Genomic DNA, 21,260 nt, shown 5'->3' with positions numbered 1-21,260 from the left:
CTTCTCCCTCTCCTGCCCCCACCCTGTCCCTCCTCTCTGCTCCTGGGAACCACCCCCTTCCGGGTCTGTCCTGGGTGACGCTGGGCCAATGGCCCTGTGTACACCCTCCACTCTAGCTCAGCCAGGGCACGTCCTCGGCCCCGTCCAGGGCCCAGCGTGTGCCCCAGGGGCCCGGGCTCCAATGGCTCCTCTGGGCAGACAGCTGGGAGCTCCCCCAAGAACAGCCCCTTAGGGCAATGTTTTGGCTTTGGGGTGACTTCAGCAATGTCCCTGAGAGACGTGGGAAGGGAAGAAGAGTGTTTTGAGTACGACTACCAAGATGAAGAGAGGAAGCCCACCAGCGAGCGGCATGAAAGCCTGGACCTCTTGGAAGAGGGTAAATTCGTACTTTGTTCAAACTGACCCTTTCCCTGTTAGTGTCTAAGTACGCCTGGCTGTTTCACTGATCTCACAGCACTCTTTTATTTCCCTATTGAGGTATAACTTCAAGCACACAGATCTTACGTCGGTGGATGGCTTGTGATGACCCCCTTGTAAAACCACATGTCGTACGTCTGGCACCCTGGGAAAGCCCCTTGTGCCCCAGGAGGGAGACCATTGTCCCGAGTTCTATGACCTGAGATTTATTTTGCTCCTTTGTTCTTGATCTAGACAGATGGAATCAAACAGGGTGCATTATTTTGACTGGTTCCTGTTGCTTGACTGATTCATACATGTTGTTGCAAATATCAGTTAGTTGTCTTTTTGCTTTGTGTGTATATGTGTGTGTGTGTATGTGTGTGTGTGTGTATGTGTGGCATTCCAGTACTCTGCTTTAAGAGTTTTGGTTGTTTTCTTGTGACTGAACAGGTTTTGGTAAATTAGCAAGAGACTGAGTCATTATTATTTAAAAAAAATTTTTTTTTAAAAACATTTGTTTATTTTTGAGAGAGAGAGAGTGCGAGTTGGGGAGGGGCAGAGAGAGAGGGAGACACAGAATCCAAAGCAGACTCCAGGCTCTGAGCTATCAGCACAGAGCCCAACACAGGGCTCGAACTCACGAACAGTAAGATCATGAGTGACCTGAGCCGAAGTCGGAGGCTCAACCGACTAAGCCACCCAGGCGCCCTGAGACTGAGTCATTATTAAATAAAGTATGTTTTTGTGCTGGTGTTGCTTATCTTTAAAAAGTCATTAATCACTGATTTGAAACAGGGATTTTTTTTTTTTTTTTAATTTAGGATTCTTTCAAATGGAAAAGTACAAGGCTGACTTTGAAGTCACCTGGGGACCCACCTTCGGGCTCTGTTAGAGGGACACTGGTTCTGGAGAAGTGAGGGTGTTAATTCAATGAGAAGCCCAGATGCTCAGTGGGAGTTTCCTAGTTGGGCTTTCTGGGGCTTTTGCCCGCAGTGCAGAGAAAGGGATTTTGGGGGTGCAGCAGAATGTTTAAACAGTGACTGCATGTATGTTCTTTAGGTCTTGAGGAAAAACAGTCTGAATACCTTTACAAAGTTCTGCTCTGAAATGGTTTATCTTCATGTCTCAACATAACTTTTATTTTAAAAGTTATTTATAGGGGCGCCTGGGTGGCTCAGTCTGTTGAGCGTCCAGCTTCAGCTCAGGTCATGATCTCACAGTTGATGAGTTCAAGCCCCGTGTCGGGCTCTGTGCTGACAGTTCCAGAGCCTGGAGCCTGCTTCGGATTCTGTGTCTCCCTTTCTCTGCCTCTCTCCTGCTCATGCTCTCTCTCTGTCTCAAAAACAAAGATAAACATTAAAAAAATTTTTTTTAAGTTATTTATAATTGGCCTTATCAGAAGTGTTTTCGTTTGAGAAAAACATTCTGTCCTAAAAACAGTAACATTTTACCACAGGACAGTTAAAAGCTTTAAATTGGAGAAAGCGGGGGAAGGGAAGAGCTGGCAGAGAGATGGGGGTCTCCAAGCTGAGGCCTCAAACCCCGCCTGGCCCTTTCACGAAGGAGCTGGTATAGGAATGGCCGGCCGATGGGGACTGTGCATTAGTCAGCTTCCTGCAGGTACTCAGGAAAAAGGCATCCACCTGCTCTCATAGAGCTAGGGCCAGCCCAGGTTTCCCTGGATCAGCTGGTGTCCCTTCCAGCCCCCGTGTCCCCACATCACCTGGGAGCCTGTTGGAAATGCAGATGCTCAGGCCCCAGACCCACCCAGTCAAAACCCACCTTTTAACGAGATCTTCAGGGGATTCCTGTGCATATGAAAATATGAGATGAGCAGTTGCCATAAGCAGAGTGAGATGAGTTTAGAAACCAGTCACAGAACCATATGATTCTAAATTAAAGGCTATACAAGATTCTGGAACAGTGTCTTAGAGCCTAGTCAAGAGAAGAAAACATTTTGTGTTGTATATATTTCATCTATCCCTATTTTTAACTTGAAGAAAAAAACTGGGAGCCAGATGATGGTGATGAGAGCCAGTGTTTATTGTGCTCTTACTACGTGCCAGGCACTGTTCTGAGTACTTCATGTGGATTTGTGCATTTGATCCTTCAAACAGCCAGATCAGAGGTTAAGTGCTATTATCATTTCCATTTCACAGGCTTGTAAGAGGAAACTTAAGTTAACTTGTCCAGAGTCACAGAGCTAGTAAGTGGTTTCAGCCTATGTAGAACAACTCAAGAGCCCTCTGCTCTTAAATCACGATGCTAGCAGTTCTCAAAGTGGGGCCCCCCCACCCAGTAGCACCAGCATCACCCAGGATTGTGTTAGAAATGCACATTCTGGGGCCCTGCCCCAGACCTGCTGAGCCAGGCTCTCTGGGGTGGGGCCCAGCAGACTGGGTTTTAACGTGCCCTCTGGCTGATTCCAACGCACATTGTCCCACACATTGTCCCGTGCTGGTCTACATTTCAGAGATAACCGTGGGTGTTGGTTGGCCACCCCCTCGGGAGTTTCCCAGGCGTAATCTGAAACCTCCTTGGGCAGGGAGAGGTGAAGGAGGAGGCCGGCCACTCCAGCTCTGTAGGTGGCAGTTCAGTAAGCAGAGGGAACCCACGTAAGGACGAGGCTTGTCCTGGGCGGGCAGCAGCAAGACTGGATCTGTGCAGCCACCTGCCAAACCTTAGAAGTGTGTTTAGAAAGAGGCCCTAACTGGGTACGGCCACGTTGGCCGCTCGGGTGTTCGCAGCCCATCGCCATCTCAAGGCTGTGTCCTTGGCGCAGCCTCTGGGAGCGGGAAAGGCCAGCAGAACCCACATTCCAAGGAGGGTGTGGGGAGGCTCCAAGTGGCCGACTCCCGCTCACAGGTCAACTGGAGGTCGCATCTTTTTGTTGACATCCCCCAACACAGGGTCCCTACTCTATGATCACATTTGAGAGGGGCACTGCTTTGTATTTGGCATCTTAGGATAGACTTACATTCTCTTTTGTTTTTTCCCTTCCCATCGCCTTCCTTTCTTCAATAAAATGTTTAGCTGTCCTGTAAGGGGGGAGGGGGTGACGTGTTCATAGTAATTTTAGGACAGTAAGCTCGAAAGAAAGACACTTTATAGCCAGTGTGCTCAGTTTTCTTCGTCAGAGAAAATTCATGAGACTGGCTCCCGGCCTGAAGGAAGTCTGGAGGATAGGTTGGAAGATAGAGGTTTGTTTTGGAAGATTTGGGGTCTGTGCAGTCCTGTGTCCCAGAGCAAGCCCGGCGCTGGGCAGGACCCTGCTTTTCTCCGACATTGTCTTGAGTTCATGGGCCAGCAAGTCCCGTGTATGGAAGAGAAATGCTCTTGAATAATGAAATTATGTGCAGGACGTGGACATGACTGCGTTCCCTGGATTCTGAGCTGGTTTAGGTGCTTTTCTTCCCTGTTGACTGATGTCAAAGAGGTGATTTTGGCTGACCACTGAAGGACAGAATCAGTATTTGGGTTGCTCTGATAGCTGTGAATACATGAGACATGTGTTTTCTCCCAGTCACCTTGTGGGGGTGATGGGTACTTTGTAATGTCACCCTCTCACCTTCAAAGCAGCCTTTGCAATGAGTGCTATTCCCATTTGCAGTCAAAGCGACTGAGGCTCAGCTCGGCTGTCCCTGTCCAGAATTCTACCGCCGTCACCCTGCCTGGGGTCTACCTTCCACTGCACCCAGGCACGAGGTGCTGATGGGGTCGAAGGCCCCTTCTGGCCGTTCTAACCCACGAAGTGGGTGCTCACAGGGAGGCGGGGCTCCCAGGAGAAGCAGCTGTGAGAGGCTGTTTGGCTCTTACCGTCCTCAGGGAGAGAAAGTGTCTGGGCTCTGTGTCTTCTGGCCACCGAGAACTTGCACAGTGCAGACACAGAACTGACCTCAAGCAGCTTCGTCCCGTGTGGCGGTCTTGGAGCAGAGCCCTGCTTGTTTGCCCCAGCCCCCTCTGCTCCGTGTGAGGTCAGGCAGGAAGCCGGTCTCGGTGCTGCTGGGAGTGAAGGGCACTGGCACCAGCATCAGGAGGACACTGACGAAGATGAACTTCGGTGGTCGCTTCCTTGTGGTTTGCTGTGTGGCAGATTCCCACCGCTTTCTCGAGGGCATGCCTCGGGAAGCCTGACCTCATGATTTTTCCTCACCCGGACACTCCTGAGGCTGTTACCCGACTGCAAGATTCCCTCCCCGATTGCTGGCAGGCAGCAGGATTCGGAAAGAGCACATGGAATTCTCTGGGGGTTACCGAGTGCTCTCGTAGCAGGTTTTGGTTTTCTGAGCCCGCAGGCTGCAGGAGAGCAAGTGTCCTGTCCTCAGAGGTGGCTCCTGGTGGCCAGGGTGTGAGTGGCCACGTCGGTCTTTTGCACAAAGGGCCATTTTCCGGTGATGAGCACTAACCAGAAATTATCATCTGGAAAAGCAGAGATGGAGAAACACCAGTTGGCAGTGGGAACCTAGAACTTGGTGGAGAGCCTGGGGCCCGTGTGACTGTGCATAGCTGCACCCTATTGGGTCATTCAAGTTCTTCGGCTGGGCCCAAGGTGAAGCCTGAGAGGCAGCACAGACAGCGGATTCCTCCAGTTTGAGGAGGAAATCGCGGGCTGCTGGCGGAGGGCCAGGCTGCGTGGAGAATGGCTGAGGCGGGGAGGCGGGGGAGGTGTGTGATGTCTGCCCTGGAGAAGGAGCTGTCAGGGTCCCGCCTTGGTGTGTGTGTGTGTGTGTGTGTGTGTGTGTGTGTGTGTGTGTTGACACGGTGTGGCCAGCAGCACACGAGGGCGCTATGCAGGACTCTCTCCTGTAGGGTTACGATCAGGAAGGAGGTGACCCGGCTTATCAGTCCTGGCCTCAGCACTGTGTGCTCGTGGTGTTGATTACCTGGGTCTCCAGCCTGGGGTTTGTTGTTGGTATCCATGGCTACCCCACGCAGGCCTCCAGTGATGTCAGTTGCTCAGGGTGGTTCTCTTACTGGAGTGCAGGTACCCGCATAGCCCCAGGGCTGGCCACAGGCAAGGTTCACCCAGAGCCTTTGTTATTTTGGGGTCCTCTTGCTGCTCTGCCCACTTCTGGCACCTGCCCCCTTCCCCCTTGCCGCCCCGTCTTCTCGTATCCGAACTCCCAACGGCATCTCTCACTTGGCCCTTCCTGCTTGCTCCTCTGTACTCTAATTTATGTATGCATCTTACCAGCTCAGCTTGACAGTGGGAGTCATGTATTTACTCAGGAGACAGTGGCTAAGAGTGCCAACTTGGGGGTCAGACTGATCAGGCCCTCCCATAATAGCCCTGTGACCTTGGGCAACGTGGATGGCCGACAGTAATACTTTTCTCCTAGGATGAATGTAAACACTGAAGGAGATGATAGCCATCCCACACTTGGCAGAGTGCCAGCACGTGGTGAGCAGTCATAATTGGCGATCACCAAGCAAGCCCTCTTTAGATATCCTGATCACGAACGGCCACCATAGATCAACACTGAGTGTTCCGGTCTAGGGCGGGGTGGCTGTTTATGGCCTCTAATAGACCAGGCCCAAGTCCTTGGTTATGTCCTTGGACAAGCCACTTGGCCTCTCCCTGTCTGGTGTGTTAAATGTGGCTCATACTGGTGTCATGGAGCTGTTCTTGGTTTTAAGTAAATAATGTTTGTAAAATGACCAGGGTGGCGGCTGGCATGACAAATATACTCAAGACTCATTTCCTTTCTCCTTCGCTGCCTCTTTAGTAACCTGCCACGGTGCTCTGCTCTCAGCCCACCTCTGAAGGGGATGTGAGCCAATAACAGAGTCACACTAAAATTTCAGTTAATGATGCTGGTGAGCAGTTAAATGTTGCCACAGCTGTACGATCAGGTCTCTGCTCTTGGCAGTGCTGTCCCTCTCCCACCTCCCAGTGCGCAGACTGGGCTCCACGCGGGCGCAGGCAGTGGCCGAACCGACTGCTGTTGTAGTGGGCTGGCCTCTGCCACCACACTGTCCCGGAGGCCGCCTCAGTGGCCGCCGTGGCAAACCAGCACCTGTTCACCCAGGTATCTGCTTCCGGCTGGAGACCACAGCTACTTACCAGTTGATGCCTTTCCTTTGAACACAGCTTCTTTCTTAGCAATCTCCCACCTCGTCATCGCTTTGTGTTACTTTAGACTTGAGATGGCCCTTTTCCAGATGACTTCTTCCCTCCACCCCTCAAAAGCTGGGAGGAAAAGGGAGGTGACTCTCTGGGACATTTGCTTATTTGGGGGTGATAAGCTCTCCACCAGGGTTTCATGTTTTCACCTCTCTCTGGGGTGTCGGTTAGACGTGAGCCTTTCTTTCCCAAGACTGGCTGTGAGAATACAAAATCTTCCCTTTTTTTGAGTACCAATTATGTGTTGGGCCCCAAATAAGACTCTGCTGCCTTCATGTGCCTTACATAACCCAGGTAGGCGGGGGCATGGGACTTTTGTAAGAATTACATGTGGGGCGCCTGGGTGGCCCAGTTGGTTAAGTGTCCGACTTCGGCTCAGGTCATGATCTCATAGTCTGTGAGTTCAAGCCCTGTGTTGGGCTCTTGTGCTGACAGCTCAGAGCCTGGAGCCTGCTTCAGATTCTGTCTCCTCTCCCTGCCCGTACCCCACTCGCACTCTGTCTCTTTCTCTCTCAAAACTAAATAAGCATTAAAAAAAAAAAAAAAAAAAAAAGAACATTCATTATGGCTCTAGCCATTTTTGATGGGTGGGTCCTCACCCTGTTCTTCCACACCCTCTACAAGGGCTGTGTCAAAATAGTTCTTTTTTAAACCAAATAACGTGTGTCTTCTGGGTCGTAGTGGTTAACCCACTTGAGCTGTTGGGCTGATTGTGAAGGTGGATATTGAAGGACAACAGCTAAGCCCGGGCTGAGGCTGTCCTTTGGGAAAAGGATGGACGTGTCATGCCTGGGAGGAGACTCCAGAGTCACTCTTTTCAAAAACCGGAGAGAGGCGGCTCTTGGTTTACCTACAGATGTGTACTATCTGAGCACATTTTAGTGACGGTTCTCTAACTGAAAATAACCTAGTCTCTGTGGGGTGCACTGGTACGTTTGTGTGCCTTTTATCAGGGCTCATTCTGAAGTGGGTGATCGCTCCTCCTGAACAGTTTTGCTGTCTGAGAACCCCGCTGTGGTCTGAGGAAGGCTCAGTCAGGGATTGAGATAACAAGACAGTGCCTCTGCAATGCCATGTCATGGGGCAGCGGTTGGGGTACAGTAAATGTAGCCCCCAATGCTTGTTTGAGTGTCGTTCGCTAACTTAAAGCCTTGAGGTACAACCTGCTGCCATAAAATTCAGCTCTTTTAACTGGACAGTGTAATGACTTTTAGTGAATTCCGAGTTGTACGACCGTCATCATAGTTTAATTTATTTAGTCTTTTAGAGAGTGAGGGAGAGAGAGTGCACATGCATGCTGTAGCGAGGGATGTAGAGAGAGAGAGAATATCTTAAGCAGGCTCCGTGCTTAGTGTGGAGCCCAACGCAGGGCTCCATCCCACGACCCTGGGATCATGACCTGAGCCAGAATCAAGAGTCAGACACTCAACTGACTGAGCCACCCAGGTGCCCCCACCACAGTTCAGTTTTAGAACATTTGTATCCCCTCCCTGTGTGAGCTCCCTCACCCCTGTTCACAGCTAATCCCATCCCCACTCCCAGCCCCCAGCAGCCACTTACCTGCTCTCTAATCGGCCCGTATCGGGTACTGAATAGGAATGGGATCCCACAGAGTATGGTCTTTTGTGCCTGGCCGCTTCTGAGCATCAAGTTTTTGAGGTTCCTCCACGTTGCAGCGTGTATCAGTACTTATTTATTCATTTAGAGAAAGTTTCTTTATTTATTTAGAGAGAGAGGTGTTAGTGTGCAAGAGAGGGGGGGAGAGAGAATCCCAAGCGGGCTCTGAACCGGCAGTGCGAAGCCTGACGCGGAGCTCGATGCGACGCACGATGAGATCATGACCTGAGCCAGTTGAGCCACCCAGGCACCCCAATGCTTCGTTCCTTTTTACAGACTGCGCAGACATACCCCATCTCGTGTATCCGTTCACCAGTAGAGAGTCATTTGTGTGTTTCCACGTTCTGGCTTATAACGGGGAATGCTGCTGCGAACATTCGTGTACAAGTTTTGGGTGGACATAGGTTTTTATTTCTCTTGGGTAGAGGCCTAGGGGAATTTTTTTTTTTGAGAGAGAGTGAGAGAGTGCAGGCAGGGAAGGGGCAGAGAGAGAGGAAGACATAGAATCCGAAGCAGGCTGCAGGCTCTGAGCTGTCAGCACAGAGCCCAGCGTGGGGCTCGAATTCACGGACTGTGAGGTCGTGACCTGAGCCGGAAGTCGGAGGCTTAATTGACTGAGCCACCCAGGCGCCCTGAGGCCCAGGGGACGGTTAAAGTCTGTGACCTCAGGCAAGTCCTGTGACTTTCAGAGCCTGAGTTTCGCTGCCAGAAAGTTCGGAGACCCATGCCTCTAGCCCACCCGCCCTGTGTCTGGCCGCGACACGCAGGGATTGCGGCCCTGCGGCTGAGTCAGAACAGCCATTCAGAGATGCCCCCCTCGTCAGAATGCTTTGCTAAGCTGCCCCGTCTGGATGACTGCTAGCCATCTTCCACGGGAAATCTTCCCAGCAGGAAGACGGGCGTTGGGAAGGAGCAGAAACTCCCCAGATGGAGGAGCAGGAGAGGGACCGTCCCTGCAGAAGGAAACGGGGGCACACCTGGAACCAAGCCAGACATCTGAGAGTGGTGTCATAGGGAGGGCTGAGCCGTGATGGAGAATGGGCATGGGGGCGGCGAGGAGCCGGTATGGATGGTCCCTGGATGATTTCTGTATCGAGGCTGCTGCTTGTGGGCAGTGGCAGAGCTGGTGAGGGTTTTTAAGTGGAGCATTGACAAATCAAATTCTAAAGCATGTAGACAAAGCTTTAAATAAAGGACGTTTATTCTGTAATGCCTGGAAACTTAGCAGCGGTGGTGACTCATTTAGAATTTCATGGGGATCTTTTCATCTTTGGCTTTCAGGTTCCGAACCTCCCACCCCTTGCCAGGGGCAGGGCAGACAGTAACTAGGTATTAGGTTTACTTCCTGGAGGATCAGGGGCCAAATGTAGGGATGCTTTTTCAACTGACGGCTGCTGTTACCGGTCCGAGAGAGAGGGGGGATAATCTTCCGCTTTGTGGACCATGCTTTTCTCTGATACTTGAGTGCCAGCTCCTGTCTCCACTGGGCGTATCGAAAGTTTATTCAATATTGTATGGTTGTTATAATAAATATTACAGAAAATAAAATTTACTTTAAAAAAAAAAAAGCTAGTGCTAAGGTACAGAAGATAAAAGGAGAAATTATCGGGGAAGGGGACTAGAATCGGGTTCTAAAAAAAAGTTGAAAAACAGTGCTCTAGGTAATTAAAGAAATGACCTGTGAATAAGCTAGAACACACGGCCAAACTACCCAAAGGTGCAAATGTAATGGGCAGTCGTGAATATCTTCCCTCCGTTCATGGATGTTGGCTACTTGGTCTTAGTGTTACAAGGGAGCAGTGTCCCCTGAGGTCTTGGGATACACACACACTTATGTATATAGGTGTATAATTTTATATATGTGTGCATTTATGTACGTGTACACCCTCACACATATTTCTATGTGTGCAAAATATTCACTTATTTGCTCCATACGTATGTAAAACTGACATAGGAGAAATGTTCTCAAAATTAGGTTAAGAAATGATGAGAGCAGGGGCGCTTGGGTGGCTCAGTCAGTTAAGCGTCCAACTTCCGGTCACCATCTTGCGGTTTGTGAGTTCGAGCCCCACGTCAGGCTCTGTGCTCAGAGCCTGGAGCCTGCTTCAGATTCTGTGTCTCCCTCTCTCTCTGTCTCACCCCTGCTCATGCTTTGTCTCTCTCTCTCTCTCTCTCTCTCCCTCTCTCTCTCTCTCTCTCAAAAATAAGTAAAAGGTAAAAAAAAAAACTTAAGAAAAATGATGAGAGCTAACTGTTGACATAACTTTAGGGGAACCATTTCACCAAAATGCAGCACATAAATGGGAAGTGAGGGCTGCTAACGAGTTTCTCCGAGAAGTCTGATAAGGCCAAAATGTCAAGGGGGTCTTGTCAGGCCTGTTAATGTGATGAGAAGACACAGGTTCACAGGTTGTGTGCTGGGACCTTCTTGCCCTCCACTTCATCCGTCAGGCCTCCTGAGTTGTGCCTCTGGCTCCCTGCTCTGGCCGCCCTACTGCCTGCACAGCCTCTGCCCTCTTCTCCCGCTCCTGCCCCAGGGCTCCTTCAGATGGCCACTTCCGATCTGTCCCTGGAGAACCGCACCCCCACCCCCACCCCCACCCCCACCCCCACCCCCAGCCCCATTGTTTTCTTCCCTGTGGGGATTTCTCTTGGGCCTCAGGTCTTTACCCCCGAGCCTCTCACTTGGCTGCATCTCCTTGGCATTAGGCAAGGACTCATTTCTATTCAGGGCCTGCTCTCTGTGGATACTGGGGATTTCTTGGCTGAAGATGGCTGCCAGCATTTATCCTCAAAATCGTTTTGGGCACGGTTTAATTTGCATCAAGTTTGCATTCCTGATTTTCAGCCAGAGCACCCCGCCTCCCTTCTGATCTGCACCTTCAGTTAGCTGACAACCCAGTGCGGGCCTCCCTGTCTCTGCTCAGCCGGCCCCGGGGCCACTCATTCGAATTTGGCTTCATGATTCTACCTGCCCACCCAAGGATTGGCACTCAACCCTTTTCTCACTGCAGATCGGATTCTTCCTAACCACAGTTTAGTACCTCCAGCTCCCGGGAGGACATTCCTGCTGTGGGCTGTGCACGGCCCTCTGCCTGGCACACACATGATCCCGTGGTGACCTCAGCCGCTGTCCCCTTCGCCAGTGACTGTGCTAGGGCAGCCCCAGCATGCTTCTGAGCTTCTGTCTCACCTGCCTGTCTTGCCCGGGGACCCTAGGCCTAGGAAGTGGAGTGCCTTTGTCCCCTCTGCCCCAGCGAGAAGCCCAGATCCTATCTTTCTGATTTACCACCCACCCTGTCTTCTCTCGTAACTCTCTCAAGAAAAGAGACCACTTCTCTCCACTTTTGCAGCCACTTAGAATTTCCTTGGATTTGTCAACAGCTTTGACCACCTCCACCCCCACCTCCCACCATTTCTCTGTGCTGGAGGGAGAATCGTTCCTGAAATACAGCTTTTATGTAGACACTCCCCCTTTGAGAACCCTCCAGTGGCTTCGGTTGTCCCATTATTAAAGTCCAGAGTCCCTAAAGGGACTTGCCAGGTCTCACACACCCTAGCCCCTGCCCAGGAATGCCCTGATGGGGAACCTGCCCGTTTTCTGTGTGTCCTGGAAGGGCTAGTCTCCTGCCCTCCTCAGCACAGAGCCTGGTGCACGTTTGGTACACGTTAGTTTGACACTGTTAGAGGTGTTCTAAGTGTCCACTCTATCTGCTTTGCTACTGTTGGTGTATTATACTTCTTTTTCTAGAACTTGGACCCTACCTTTATCACGTTGTTGTAGAGGTTTATGGCTGTCCTTTTTTCTGAACATCCTTTGAGTGGAAGTGGATTGATTGGGTAGTGCTCCCTTGGTCAGAACTGGAGCCTCCATTTGGAATACTGTTCCCGTGGAGAGAGAAACAGGACCGTGGTTTATTGGACATTGAGTATCTAGAAAGCTGCTTGGAAAGTGCAGCCCGTACTTGTCTTACTGTTTAAAGGCCTCACTGGCTATTTTCCCACCTCATTGTTCTCACTCCTGCCCCTCTCATTTCTTGGAAGAGGAAACCGAAGACACAATTACAGGGCTTTTCCAGGGCCTCATGACCTTGGTAGAGTGTCCTATGAAAACCTAAGCCTCGGAGTCCTGGCACCAGAGATCTTTCCCCTATACCACAGATGTTTCTTGCTCTGTTTATGCTTCCAAGAATTGTTGATTTGTGCCAGCCTCAGCCTTGACCTTGGATCCTTTATGGTTCCCCCCCTAACTTAGTTAGGACAGGAGCCAAATTGGCCTAGGTGCAGTCCTTACCTTACAACCTCATTTGCTGTGACCTCAGTCGGGTCCTTAACTTCTCCCGGCAACAGTTTTCTCATCTGTGGAATAGTCACAACAGCACATACCCTTCAGGGGTGTGGTGAGGCTTAAGGAAAAAGCTCCTTAAATCCCAGACGTAGAAGGGACTTTATAAATGTTAACTATTGCCCTTGCTGGGAATCTCGTCTTCGTCTTCCTCTTGTCTTCTCCTTTGTCTTCCTCTCCGTCTTCCCCCTCCCCCTTCCTCCCCCTCCGCCTTCCTCCCCTTCCCCCTCCCCCTTCCCCCTCCCCCTTCCCCCCTCCTTCCTCCCCCTCCCTCCTCTGCAACCCCTTCCCTCCTCCCCCTCCTCCCCTTTTTTTTTTTTTTTTGAAATTCACCATTTGCTAGCTGTATGACATCAGAGGAGTTATTTAACCACTCTGGGCTTCTGGTTCCCATTTGTAAAATGGAGTTAAAGTTCTATCCTGTAGCATTTATTGATAATCCATTAGAGTAGTATTGAACATGGCCTGGCCATAGAAAGTGTGCCCAGTAAGGGTCTGATTTCTCTGCTGCTGCTGTTACTGATTTCTCTTAAAAGTTGCATCAGGGAGGATCCCAGGACCCTATAACTATAGTCGACTGTATATTTTCTGAGAAATATTTTAAGTAATTCTTTTCCTATCAGTGCATGGTCACTACAAAAACAAATTCTTTTTAAAGCACAAAAATTAAAATGTGTAATACCATCTAAATGTCAGTTATTTTTATGGCTATCCTAGTTTTTTTTCTGTGTATTATGAATCAGTACATTTTCTCCCGGTTGGAATTGTACGTATTTTTAAAAACATGACTGGAACAACAGTGCACATACCTTAACAACTCAGGGTCAACAGTGGTTTTTCACTTATGCCTCTGACTTCTGAAGCTGGGAGCTGTCAAAGGCCTGGGGACTTTGGGGAGGTCTCTACCTCACCCTGTAGCCCTGACTGAATGTGAATGGTCACCCCTGCCCTCCTGTCACCATGGGGGCATGGTGACAGTATGTGCCCGACTGGTTGATGCTAGAGAAAGCCCACCGTTCCAGGTTTACATCTATGGGGACAATAGTTAAAGTACATTAAAGCTGTTTAAGATTAGCCTCAGACAAGGGCAACACGAGGGATCTTTGTGGTCATAGATACACAAACCTACACAGGTGATAGAATTGTTAGAGGTTCGTCATTCAGGAGCACGCAGGCACACGTGCACACACAGACGAGCACCAGTTAGTCTGAGGAAATCGGAGTCAGATTCCTGGATTTTATCAATGTCAGTGCCCTGGCTGGAATATCATTTTACCAAATGTTACCCCTGCGGGGAAACGGGGTAAAGGGTATAAGGGATCTCTGTATTATTTCTTGCATCTGCATGTGATTATCTACACGATTCACTACAGTGACCTCAATTCAAAAAATTAGCGTACAAAATGTGAGTGTAATTTCTAATTAATACAATCCCGGAGAAAAAAAAGCAGCGCCGAATCATGCTCTCTCGTGTTAGGGTGACATGGGGCCAGATTAGTTAAGGTGCAGCCCGGTGTAATTTTCCTCCCCAACAGCAGAGGGCGTGGTCCTCGAAGGCAAGGGGGGGCACTAAGCAGGCCCCCAGTCATAATCCCGGTTTCAGCACAGAGGCCTTTTGTGACTGCGGTGGGGGTGGGGAAGGGGGAAGGGGGTCTGTTTCCAGTCGACCCGGGAGCCGGTGAGGGGGGGCCTCCTGCATCTTTATCTGAGCGCCCACAGCCCAGCACAGCTGTCCAGCATGAAAACTAACTCCTGTCGGGGCGTAGGAATCTTCACTTAGGGATTTTTCCTGACCCAGGGCTAAGGGAACAGTTTAGAGCAATTTGAGCCGGACTCCACCTCCATCAAATTAAACTCTGGTGTAAACCAACCCTTACAAATCCCCCTAGCCAGGCAGCTCCCCTGGAGGGGAGGAAGGAGAGTTCCTGAGGCGAGCCCCCGCCCCCGCCCCCCTCAGCTCTCATCAAGTGCAGGGTGAAGGCGGCAGAGGGAGGGGCCCTGCCTCCTGGCTCCGGAAGGCCTTGCTGGTAGGATTTCAGATTTGGAACCAGATTTCGGGGCTCCTTCAGCTAGAAAATCATTCCAACAGATCGGATTCCTCCGAGCCCATTCACGAGGCCGATCTTTACTTGGGTTTGATAAAATATTTAGAGACCTATTGCATTCCAGTCGGAGAATCTACTAGCAGTGTTAGGTTGGCTGAGTAACCCACTTAATTTCCAAATGCCTTGCTTGGGCTGCTACTGAATGTGGGTCATTGTTAGAGCCTTGCCAAGTCCTCACCAAGAATTATTTTGTAGAGTCGTCGTCGTTATAAAGAGTTACTATGAGGTTACTTCTTGCAAAAGTGGCAAGTTTATAATTTTTTACACTTGGGTCCTCAACCCATTTACATTCATTCCTTCCTCCCCAGAATAAAGCCTATGCTACCTTCTTGGTGTTTGTCGAATTGCAAATCAATTCCCTGCCATCTATTTAAATAAAGCAACCCTGAGGTTTTTCCACAGACTAAAGCATTCTTTCATCACATGACCTTTTTCCCCCCACAGGAGAACAAAGACGGTCAGTTCTAAAGTGGCCTACATACAGCCTCTTATGACCACAGTAAATTATATATATGATGAAATATCACTCTGTGTACGTATGCGTATTTGTGTATAGCAGTAATAGTCTTTTTGGTGTTGATTAAAGAAGAATCTACTACCCTGGTTTTCGTGGTGTAGAAACTGGTCTCCTAGCCGTAGAATTGAGGGGAGGGGAGGGGAGGAGCTTTGTCATCATGTCATTATCAGCTAAGAGTGTTATTTAATAATTGCACCACCAGCTGCTTTCTGAAGGATCCCACTCTGTCCATGTGGTTGGGTCTCTATGGTTAGTGAGGTCTACACCCTCTCGTTCTGGTAAGTCACACATTGGTGGCTGTGCTGCTGACCCACTTCCGTTTGCTGAGTTTATATGCAGCCAGACCCCTTTCCACTCCAGCGCCTCGTCCGTAGTGTCACCTCTAAGTGTGCACATGCACGTGAGTGCGCGCGCGCGCGCACACACACACACACACACACACACACACACAGTGTCAAACCCTTGCAGGATTGGAAGTTACCCCTCTCTCGGTCCTCCTTGGGGCTCTTCCCCGGAAATGAAATCCAATGGTGCCCAGCACAGTGTGGGTTGAACACAGCAAAACCAACAACCCTTTGTGCCCGATCCACAGGCACAATTTGAGGGCCACCTGTTTTGGTGGGTCATTTGTTTGGCCGGTTTGTGATTGTCGTTTCATTGCCACTTTTATTTTTTGCAGTTTTATGTGCTGAAAGAGTTGGCCAGATGACTAAGACGTATAATGACATAGATGCTGTCACTCGGCTTCTTGAGGAGGTAAGTGTTTCCTGGGAGGCAAAGGGCCATTTATGATTGATTAAATTGATTAAAGAATACATTATTGTCTGTCTGAGTGAAGAATTACCAGAATTGGGCCCTCTCAGGGTATAATGCAATGGCTTTACTTTTTGAACTGGTAGCTATGTCTTTGTAGCTATAACTTTGTACAAGGTATGTTAGGTTTTAAAAGGAATGTATTAAAGATATAAAATAGGACTACTTGCTAGAATAGCCAGTTTAAGATTTTTTAAATTACAAAAAAAAATTTTAATGTTTATTTTTGACAGAGAGAGAGAGAGAGAGAGAGAATGAATGGGGTTGGGGCAGAGAGAGAGAGGGAGACACAGAATCTGAAGCAGGCTCCAGTCTCTGAGCTGTCAGTGCAGAGCCCAGTGTGGGGCTTGAACTCACAAACCGTGAGATCACGACCTGAACCGAAGTCGGACGCTTAACTGACTGACCCACCCAGGCACCCCAAAGTTTAAGATTTTTTAAAAACCTTTAAACTGTATTGTACTACTATATTTTAAGGGTGTCTAAAAATGTCAGAAAAATACATCATTATCCATATCTATATATTTAAAAAAAAACACTTCCATCAGGTTAAGGGAATAATATGCAGCATAGAAATAAAATCAGCATGGAAAGAAAAATATAGGAAACTTGCTTAGGGTTGGATGAGTTGCTGGTATTTTAGAGACTGGTTTTCTCAGTTTCTCCTTAGCATTCTGTTGGCAGTTGAGAATCCCGGTGCTGTGCACACCTCTACAAACAGATGAGTAGCATATGTGGACCCCCATGCCTAGGACCGGCCAGAACACAGTAGGATCTTAAAAGTATAGGGGCGCCTGGGTGGCTCAGTCAGTTGAGCGGCCGACTTCGGCTCAGGTCATGATCTCGCGGTCTGTGAGTTCGAGCCCCGCGTCGGGCTCTGTGCTGACAGCTCGGAGCCTGGAGCCTGTTTCGGATTCTGTGTCTCCCTCTCTCTGACCCTCCCCTGTTCATGCTCTGTCTCTCTCTGTCTCAAAAATAAATAAATGTTAAAAAAAAAAAAAAAAAGTATATATTGAATAAGTGCCCGGCTTTAAATGTTACCAGGCCTTCAACGGCACAGGTGCTAACTTAGACCCTCGTTTCTGCTCTGGAACTGGGATTGACTTTGGGTCATGTTCTTATTCATTAGCCCTTCTCCAGGAAAAGAGTAGAATCATGTGGGAAATGCAGAAATCATGGTTGTCATTTTCGGCCGGTCGTGGGACAAGGTTGAAACACAGGGCTGAGTGGGAGTGATGGGACCCAGAGTTTTTAGAGGCGTCTTTTTACCCCGCTTTTTTTTTTTTTATTAAAAAAAATTTTTTTTTAACATTTATTTTTGAGAGAGAACGTGGAGGAGGGGCAGAGAGAGAGGGAGACACAGAATCTGAAGCAGGATCCAGGCTCTGGGCTGTCAGCACAGAGCCCGATGTGGGGCTCAAACTCCTGAACCTCAAGAGAAGACCTGAGTTGAAGTTGGACACGTAACTGAGCCACCCAGGCGCCCCATAATTTTTTGTAACGTTTATTTTATTTTTGAGAGAGAGCACAAGTGGGGGAGGGGCAGAGAGAGAAGGGGACAGGGATCCAAAGCAGGCTGTGTGCTGACAGCACAGAGCCCGATACGGGGCTCAAACTCACGAACTGTGAGATCATTACCTGAGCCAAAGTCGGACGCTCAACTGACTGAGCCATCCAGGTGCCCTGGCACCACTGGCTTTTGAAAATGGTTCATCACGGAACCTTTCCCACTGTGTCCATTCCACATCCCCCCTCCCCTCCCCGGTTGTGCCATGCTGTCAGGACCCCCTTGTGTTTCCAGCATCTGCCACCATTGGCCCTCCGGTCTTCTCAGGGGGCTACGTCTGGACCTTTCTTTTCATTCCAAGGCCACTCCGCTCCACCGGCCCCCAGAGCCTCAGCGGTGAGGTTTTGTTTTTCTCTGCAGCTGCCCCCATCCCAAGCCTGCTGACCACTTTGCCCCACCCCCCACACTTGGAGACACTTAGGAGGCCTCACTGTGGTATCCAAAAGCCACCTACGGACTACATTCTGAAACCCCTTCGAACTTGTCGCCAGGGACCTGCCCCCATCTTTCCCTGGCTCATGGGGACCTGTGAAGCCGTCCGTCACCACGGCCCCAGGTGGTCTGTACACAGCCCGCCTCCCCACCCCCCCCCACGAGCCCCGTGAGCACAGCAGTCCTCTTGCAGTTCCCTCCGTTTTGTTTCGTACTTTTTCTGGGATGCTGCCTCTGTGAGTGCCCACTGCTTGCAGTTCTTGGCTCCTGCCAGGCGTGAGCTAGAGTGCCACGTGATCCCCCCACAGGGCGAGATTTGTCTCCGCTCGAACGTCTGAGGCTTGCTTCCGAAGAGGCCGGGGACCACAGCCCTTCGTGCGGATACCGGATACTGGGTGTCAGTAGTTCCCCTCCCCCAGCCCGTCTCCTGCCGTCATCCTTTTAAAAAGCTGAGTTGTTGGAAAGAAGGCTTGTGGGGCGCTTTCCTCAGGTGGCTCTCTTGTGCCTTGTCTGTTTTATTTTTAGCAGCTCACCATGGCAGTGGTCTGGGTGTCTCTGGTTTATTCATAATGCCATTCTTGTCCTGATAAGAGCCACATCTGAGTCACTGCCTTTCCTTGGAACTAGGTGGTTCCCGGGTTAAAGTCTCCCGGCCTGGGTCACGTGACAATTGTACCGTGCTCGGCTTGGCTTTCGTTCCCTTTCCTCTGATCATCTGCTTTGGTTTGCAGGCCTGCCATCCGCAGGCAGGGTGCTGGGGAGGGAGGCGGTGGGGTGTGCACGGGATGCCAGAGCACAGCCCGTCGGCAGGGGGGCGGAGGGGAGCTCTTGCTTCGCCTCCACGGGAAAGAGGATTCCGCAGCTTGCCTTGGCATCCTGGCGCCGGATTTACCTTTTGGAGAGGGCTGTTCCGAGGGTCCCTTAGTCATGCGTTTTATCCTGAGATCGGTGAATGAGATGAGTCAGCTGCTCAGTGTGGGAGGCTTGTTGCTCTCCATCCCGAGGGCTGTGTCAGACAGCACGAGTGCCACAGACCGGCAAAAGAGGCTGAGCCACGTCACAATCCTTTTCGGCAAAGCACAGGCAATTGGAATGAGCTCCACGTGGCTGCATTTCCCGAGGAAGGAAGGAACCGGCTGTCTTCATTGTTGATTTCCAAGGGCCTAAATGATTTATTTGTAACCTGTCGTTCTCACTGTCGTTTAGCCCAGTGGTCATAGCCTAGATGTTTTCCTGTTTTTAGAAGTAAACACTTACCGTATGTCGGCGGGTTGTAATAAATAGGAGTGCTTTCATTCCTTTGGTTTTCCAGAAGAAACCCAACCCGTCTGTCCCCTTAGGAAAGAAAACACAGCTCTACTACAGTAAGTTTTTACCTATTGTAACTTGTAGATGAACTACCTTTAGATAACTTTTAAGTAGTCTCTACACCCAATGTGGGGCTTGACCCTACAACCCGGAGATCGAGTCCCTTGCTCTAGTGACTGAGCCAGCCAGGCACCCTCCCCTAGATAACCTTTAGGCACCATGTAACTTGTTTAATTTTTTCATTTCCTCCATAAATATTTTTACCATTACTTTTTGTCTTTTTTTTTTTTTTTTCCCAGCAGAGAGTTTTTATGTTACTCTAAAGATGAGATCTTTGGTGTAGATGAGGGGAGGGCTGCCCAGCTGCAGGGCGGGGAGGGCTGCCCAGCTGCAGGGCAGGGAGGCCCCCGGGTCTGAGGTTTGCTGTGTAATGGCGGAGGGCGAGGGGCTTCATTGGGCGCACAGCTCATTGGTTTTTCTTCCCCTGCTTGTTGCCCTTGAGCTCTGGCCTCTGTGTGCCGTGGGAAGCCCTCGCCGTCCTTCGGGTGCTCCAGCTGGCCTTGCCCAGCGGACCTCCATGATGACCATTTTTGCTCGATCTGTGTGCCGTGGGGTCTGCCCACAGGACGTGGCCCCGGGCGTACGGAATGCCTGTGCTTGTTGGAACTCAGCACGGTCCGCGCCGGGATGGACGCGTGATGGCGGCACAGCGGCCAATGGGCGTGAAGTGCTAGCTGGGTATTCAGCGTGAGAGCTTGTTCCGGTGGGCGGATTTAGTAGACTTGCGTTACGTTCGTGGAGACCATGCTTCCAAATGGACACTGGTACTCCAGTTTTAACTGAGTTTTAGCCGGCCGAAACTGCCTGCACCAAATGCTCGCTTTGAGTCGGCCTGGAGAGCTAGGTTCCCTCCCGCAGTCCCTTGAGGTCCTTTCCCCCAGGGACCAGATGAGCACACCTGTGGAGCTAGGGACCCTCCTTGGAAGACGCTGTAACCGGCGTGGGTAAGTCCACAGAGAGGAGTGTCTCAGCTCATTGGGCAGCTCATTGTGCAGCTCATTGGGCTGGTCCCCTTTGTTCCTTGGCAGGCACAGGAGGAGGCACGAATTGTGGGAATAAGTTGGACGTATCTGTGGCCCTTGATGTGACACCCAGCTGGCTTCTGGGGCAGTGGTGATAACAGTTGCAGGTTTTAGGACTGCGAAGACCAAGGGGAGAGGGACCACCATGTGTGCAAGAGAGAGTGTCAAATCCGGAGTTCTCCCAGACCATACTTTGACCTCCAGCGCTTGCCTCATATTTCGGTGAAACTCCCGTGAGAAGCAGGGCAGGTGTGCTGCTGATGCACAGAATAATTTGGTGCAGATGTAAGAAGTTAGAAGTAAAAGCTGCCTTTGTTTTCCTTTTTTTGTTTTTAAATATCGTTCACCTCTGAATCATAATGCTAGAAGACTTTTCCAAGGGTAACCCCACCTCCCCTCGCCATCTAAGATGAGAGAACAGATGAGGGAATTGGGTCCCGAGGATGTTGGGGCAGAACCTGACCTCTTACAGTCATGGAGAAGGGTTTGCCCGGAGCAGTTAAACTCGACCGGTACCCACTGTAAGAAATGCACCTTAGGTTGTGACTTGATACTCACCTACATAAATACGTGACAAGCAAAAGCGTAAACATGAATTAATACCCTTATCACGTGGAATTCACTTTGGTATTTCAAGTTTGTGCCGTTGAATTTCATTTAAAACAAAATAGCAGTTGCCATTACAAAAATGATTCTCAACCTACTGACGGTTTATAAAAAGCTAATCTGGAGTCTACCTGACCTTTGTTAAGTGGAAGCTGTTGGCCCGAGGCCATGTACGCAGTTGCCTTTGCCACCTGTTCAGATGGGACACCAATCAGGAGATAATAGGCTTTTGGTTCAGTTTTATAAGGAAAGTAGTCATGTCAAGAATGGGAGTTGAACTTACCCGTTAAGTTAAGTTACCTGAAGTTATTTGTTACAACTTTCTTAACACCTCCGGTGTCTGCC

At 50.0% G+C, this 21,260-nt stretch overlaps 1 protein-coding gene across 10 annotated transcripts in view; it reads left to right on the top strand.

Annotated features, from left to right (window-relative positions):
• TRAK1 (trafficking kinesin protein 1) overlaps positions 1–21,260 on the top strand; it is a 126,375-nt gene that overhangs the window by 66,586 nt on the left and 38,529 nt on the right. For 8 of the 10 annotated variants that reach the window (XM_053903936.1, XM_053903930.1, XM_053903931.1 and 5 more), the window contains one exon: positions 15,787–15,863. In XM_053903936.1, the coding sequence (XP_053759911.1) occupies positions 15,813–15,863 (51 nt within the window). In that variant the 5' untranslated portion in view covers positions 15,787–15,812. Of the gene's footprint in view, positions 1–97; positions 377–14,213; positions 14,416–15,786; positions 15,864–21,260 lie in introns of those variants that run through there. The other 2 variants (XM_053903932.1, XM_053903935.1) reach the window with 2 other exon arrangements.

Source organism: Panthera pardus, unplaced genomic scaffold (assembly GCF_024362965.1).
Source record: "Panthera pardus isolate Hobbes unplaced genomic scaffold, ASM2436296v1 HiC_scaffold_16, whole genome shotgun sequence".
Taxonomy (NCBI): domain Eukaryota; kingdom Metazoa; phylum Chordata; class Mammalia; order Carnivora; family Felidae; genus Panthera; species Panthera pardus.
The sequence above is the reverse complement of the archived record's forward strand: the minus strand, read 5'-3'. Positions and strand labels throughout refer to the sequence as shown.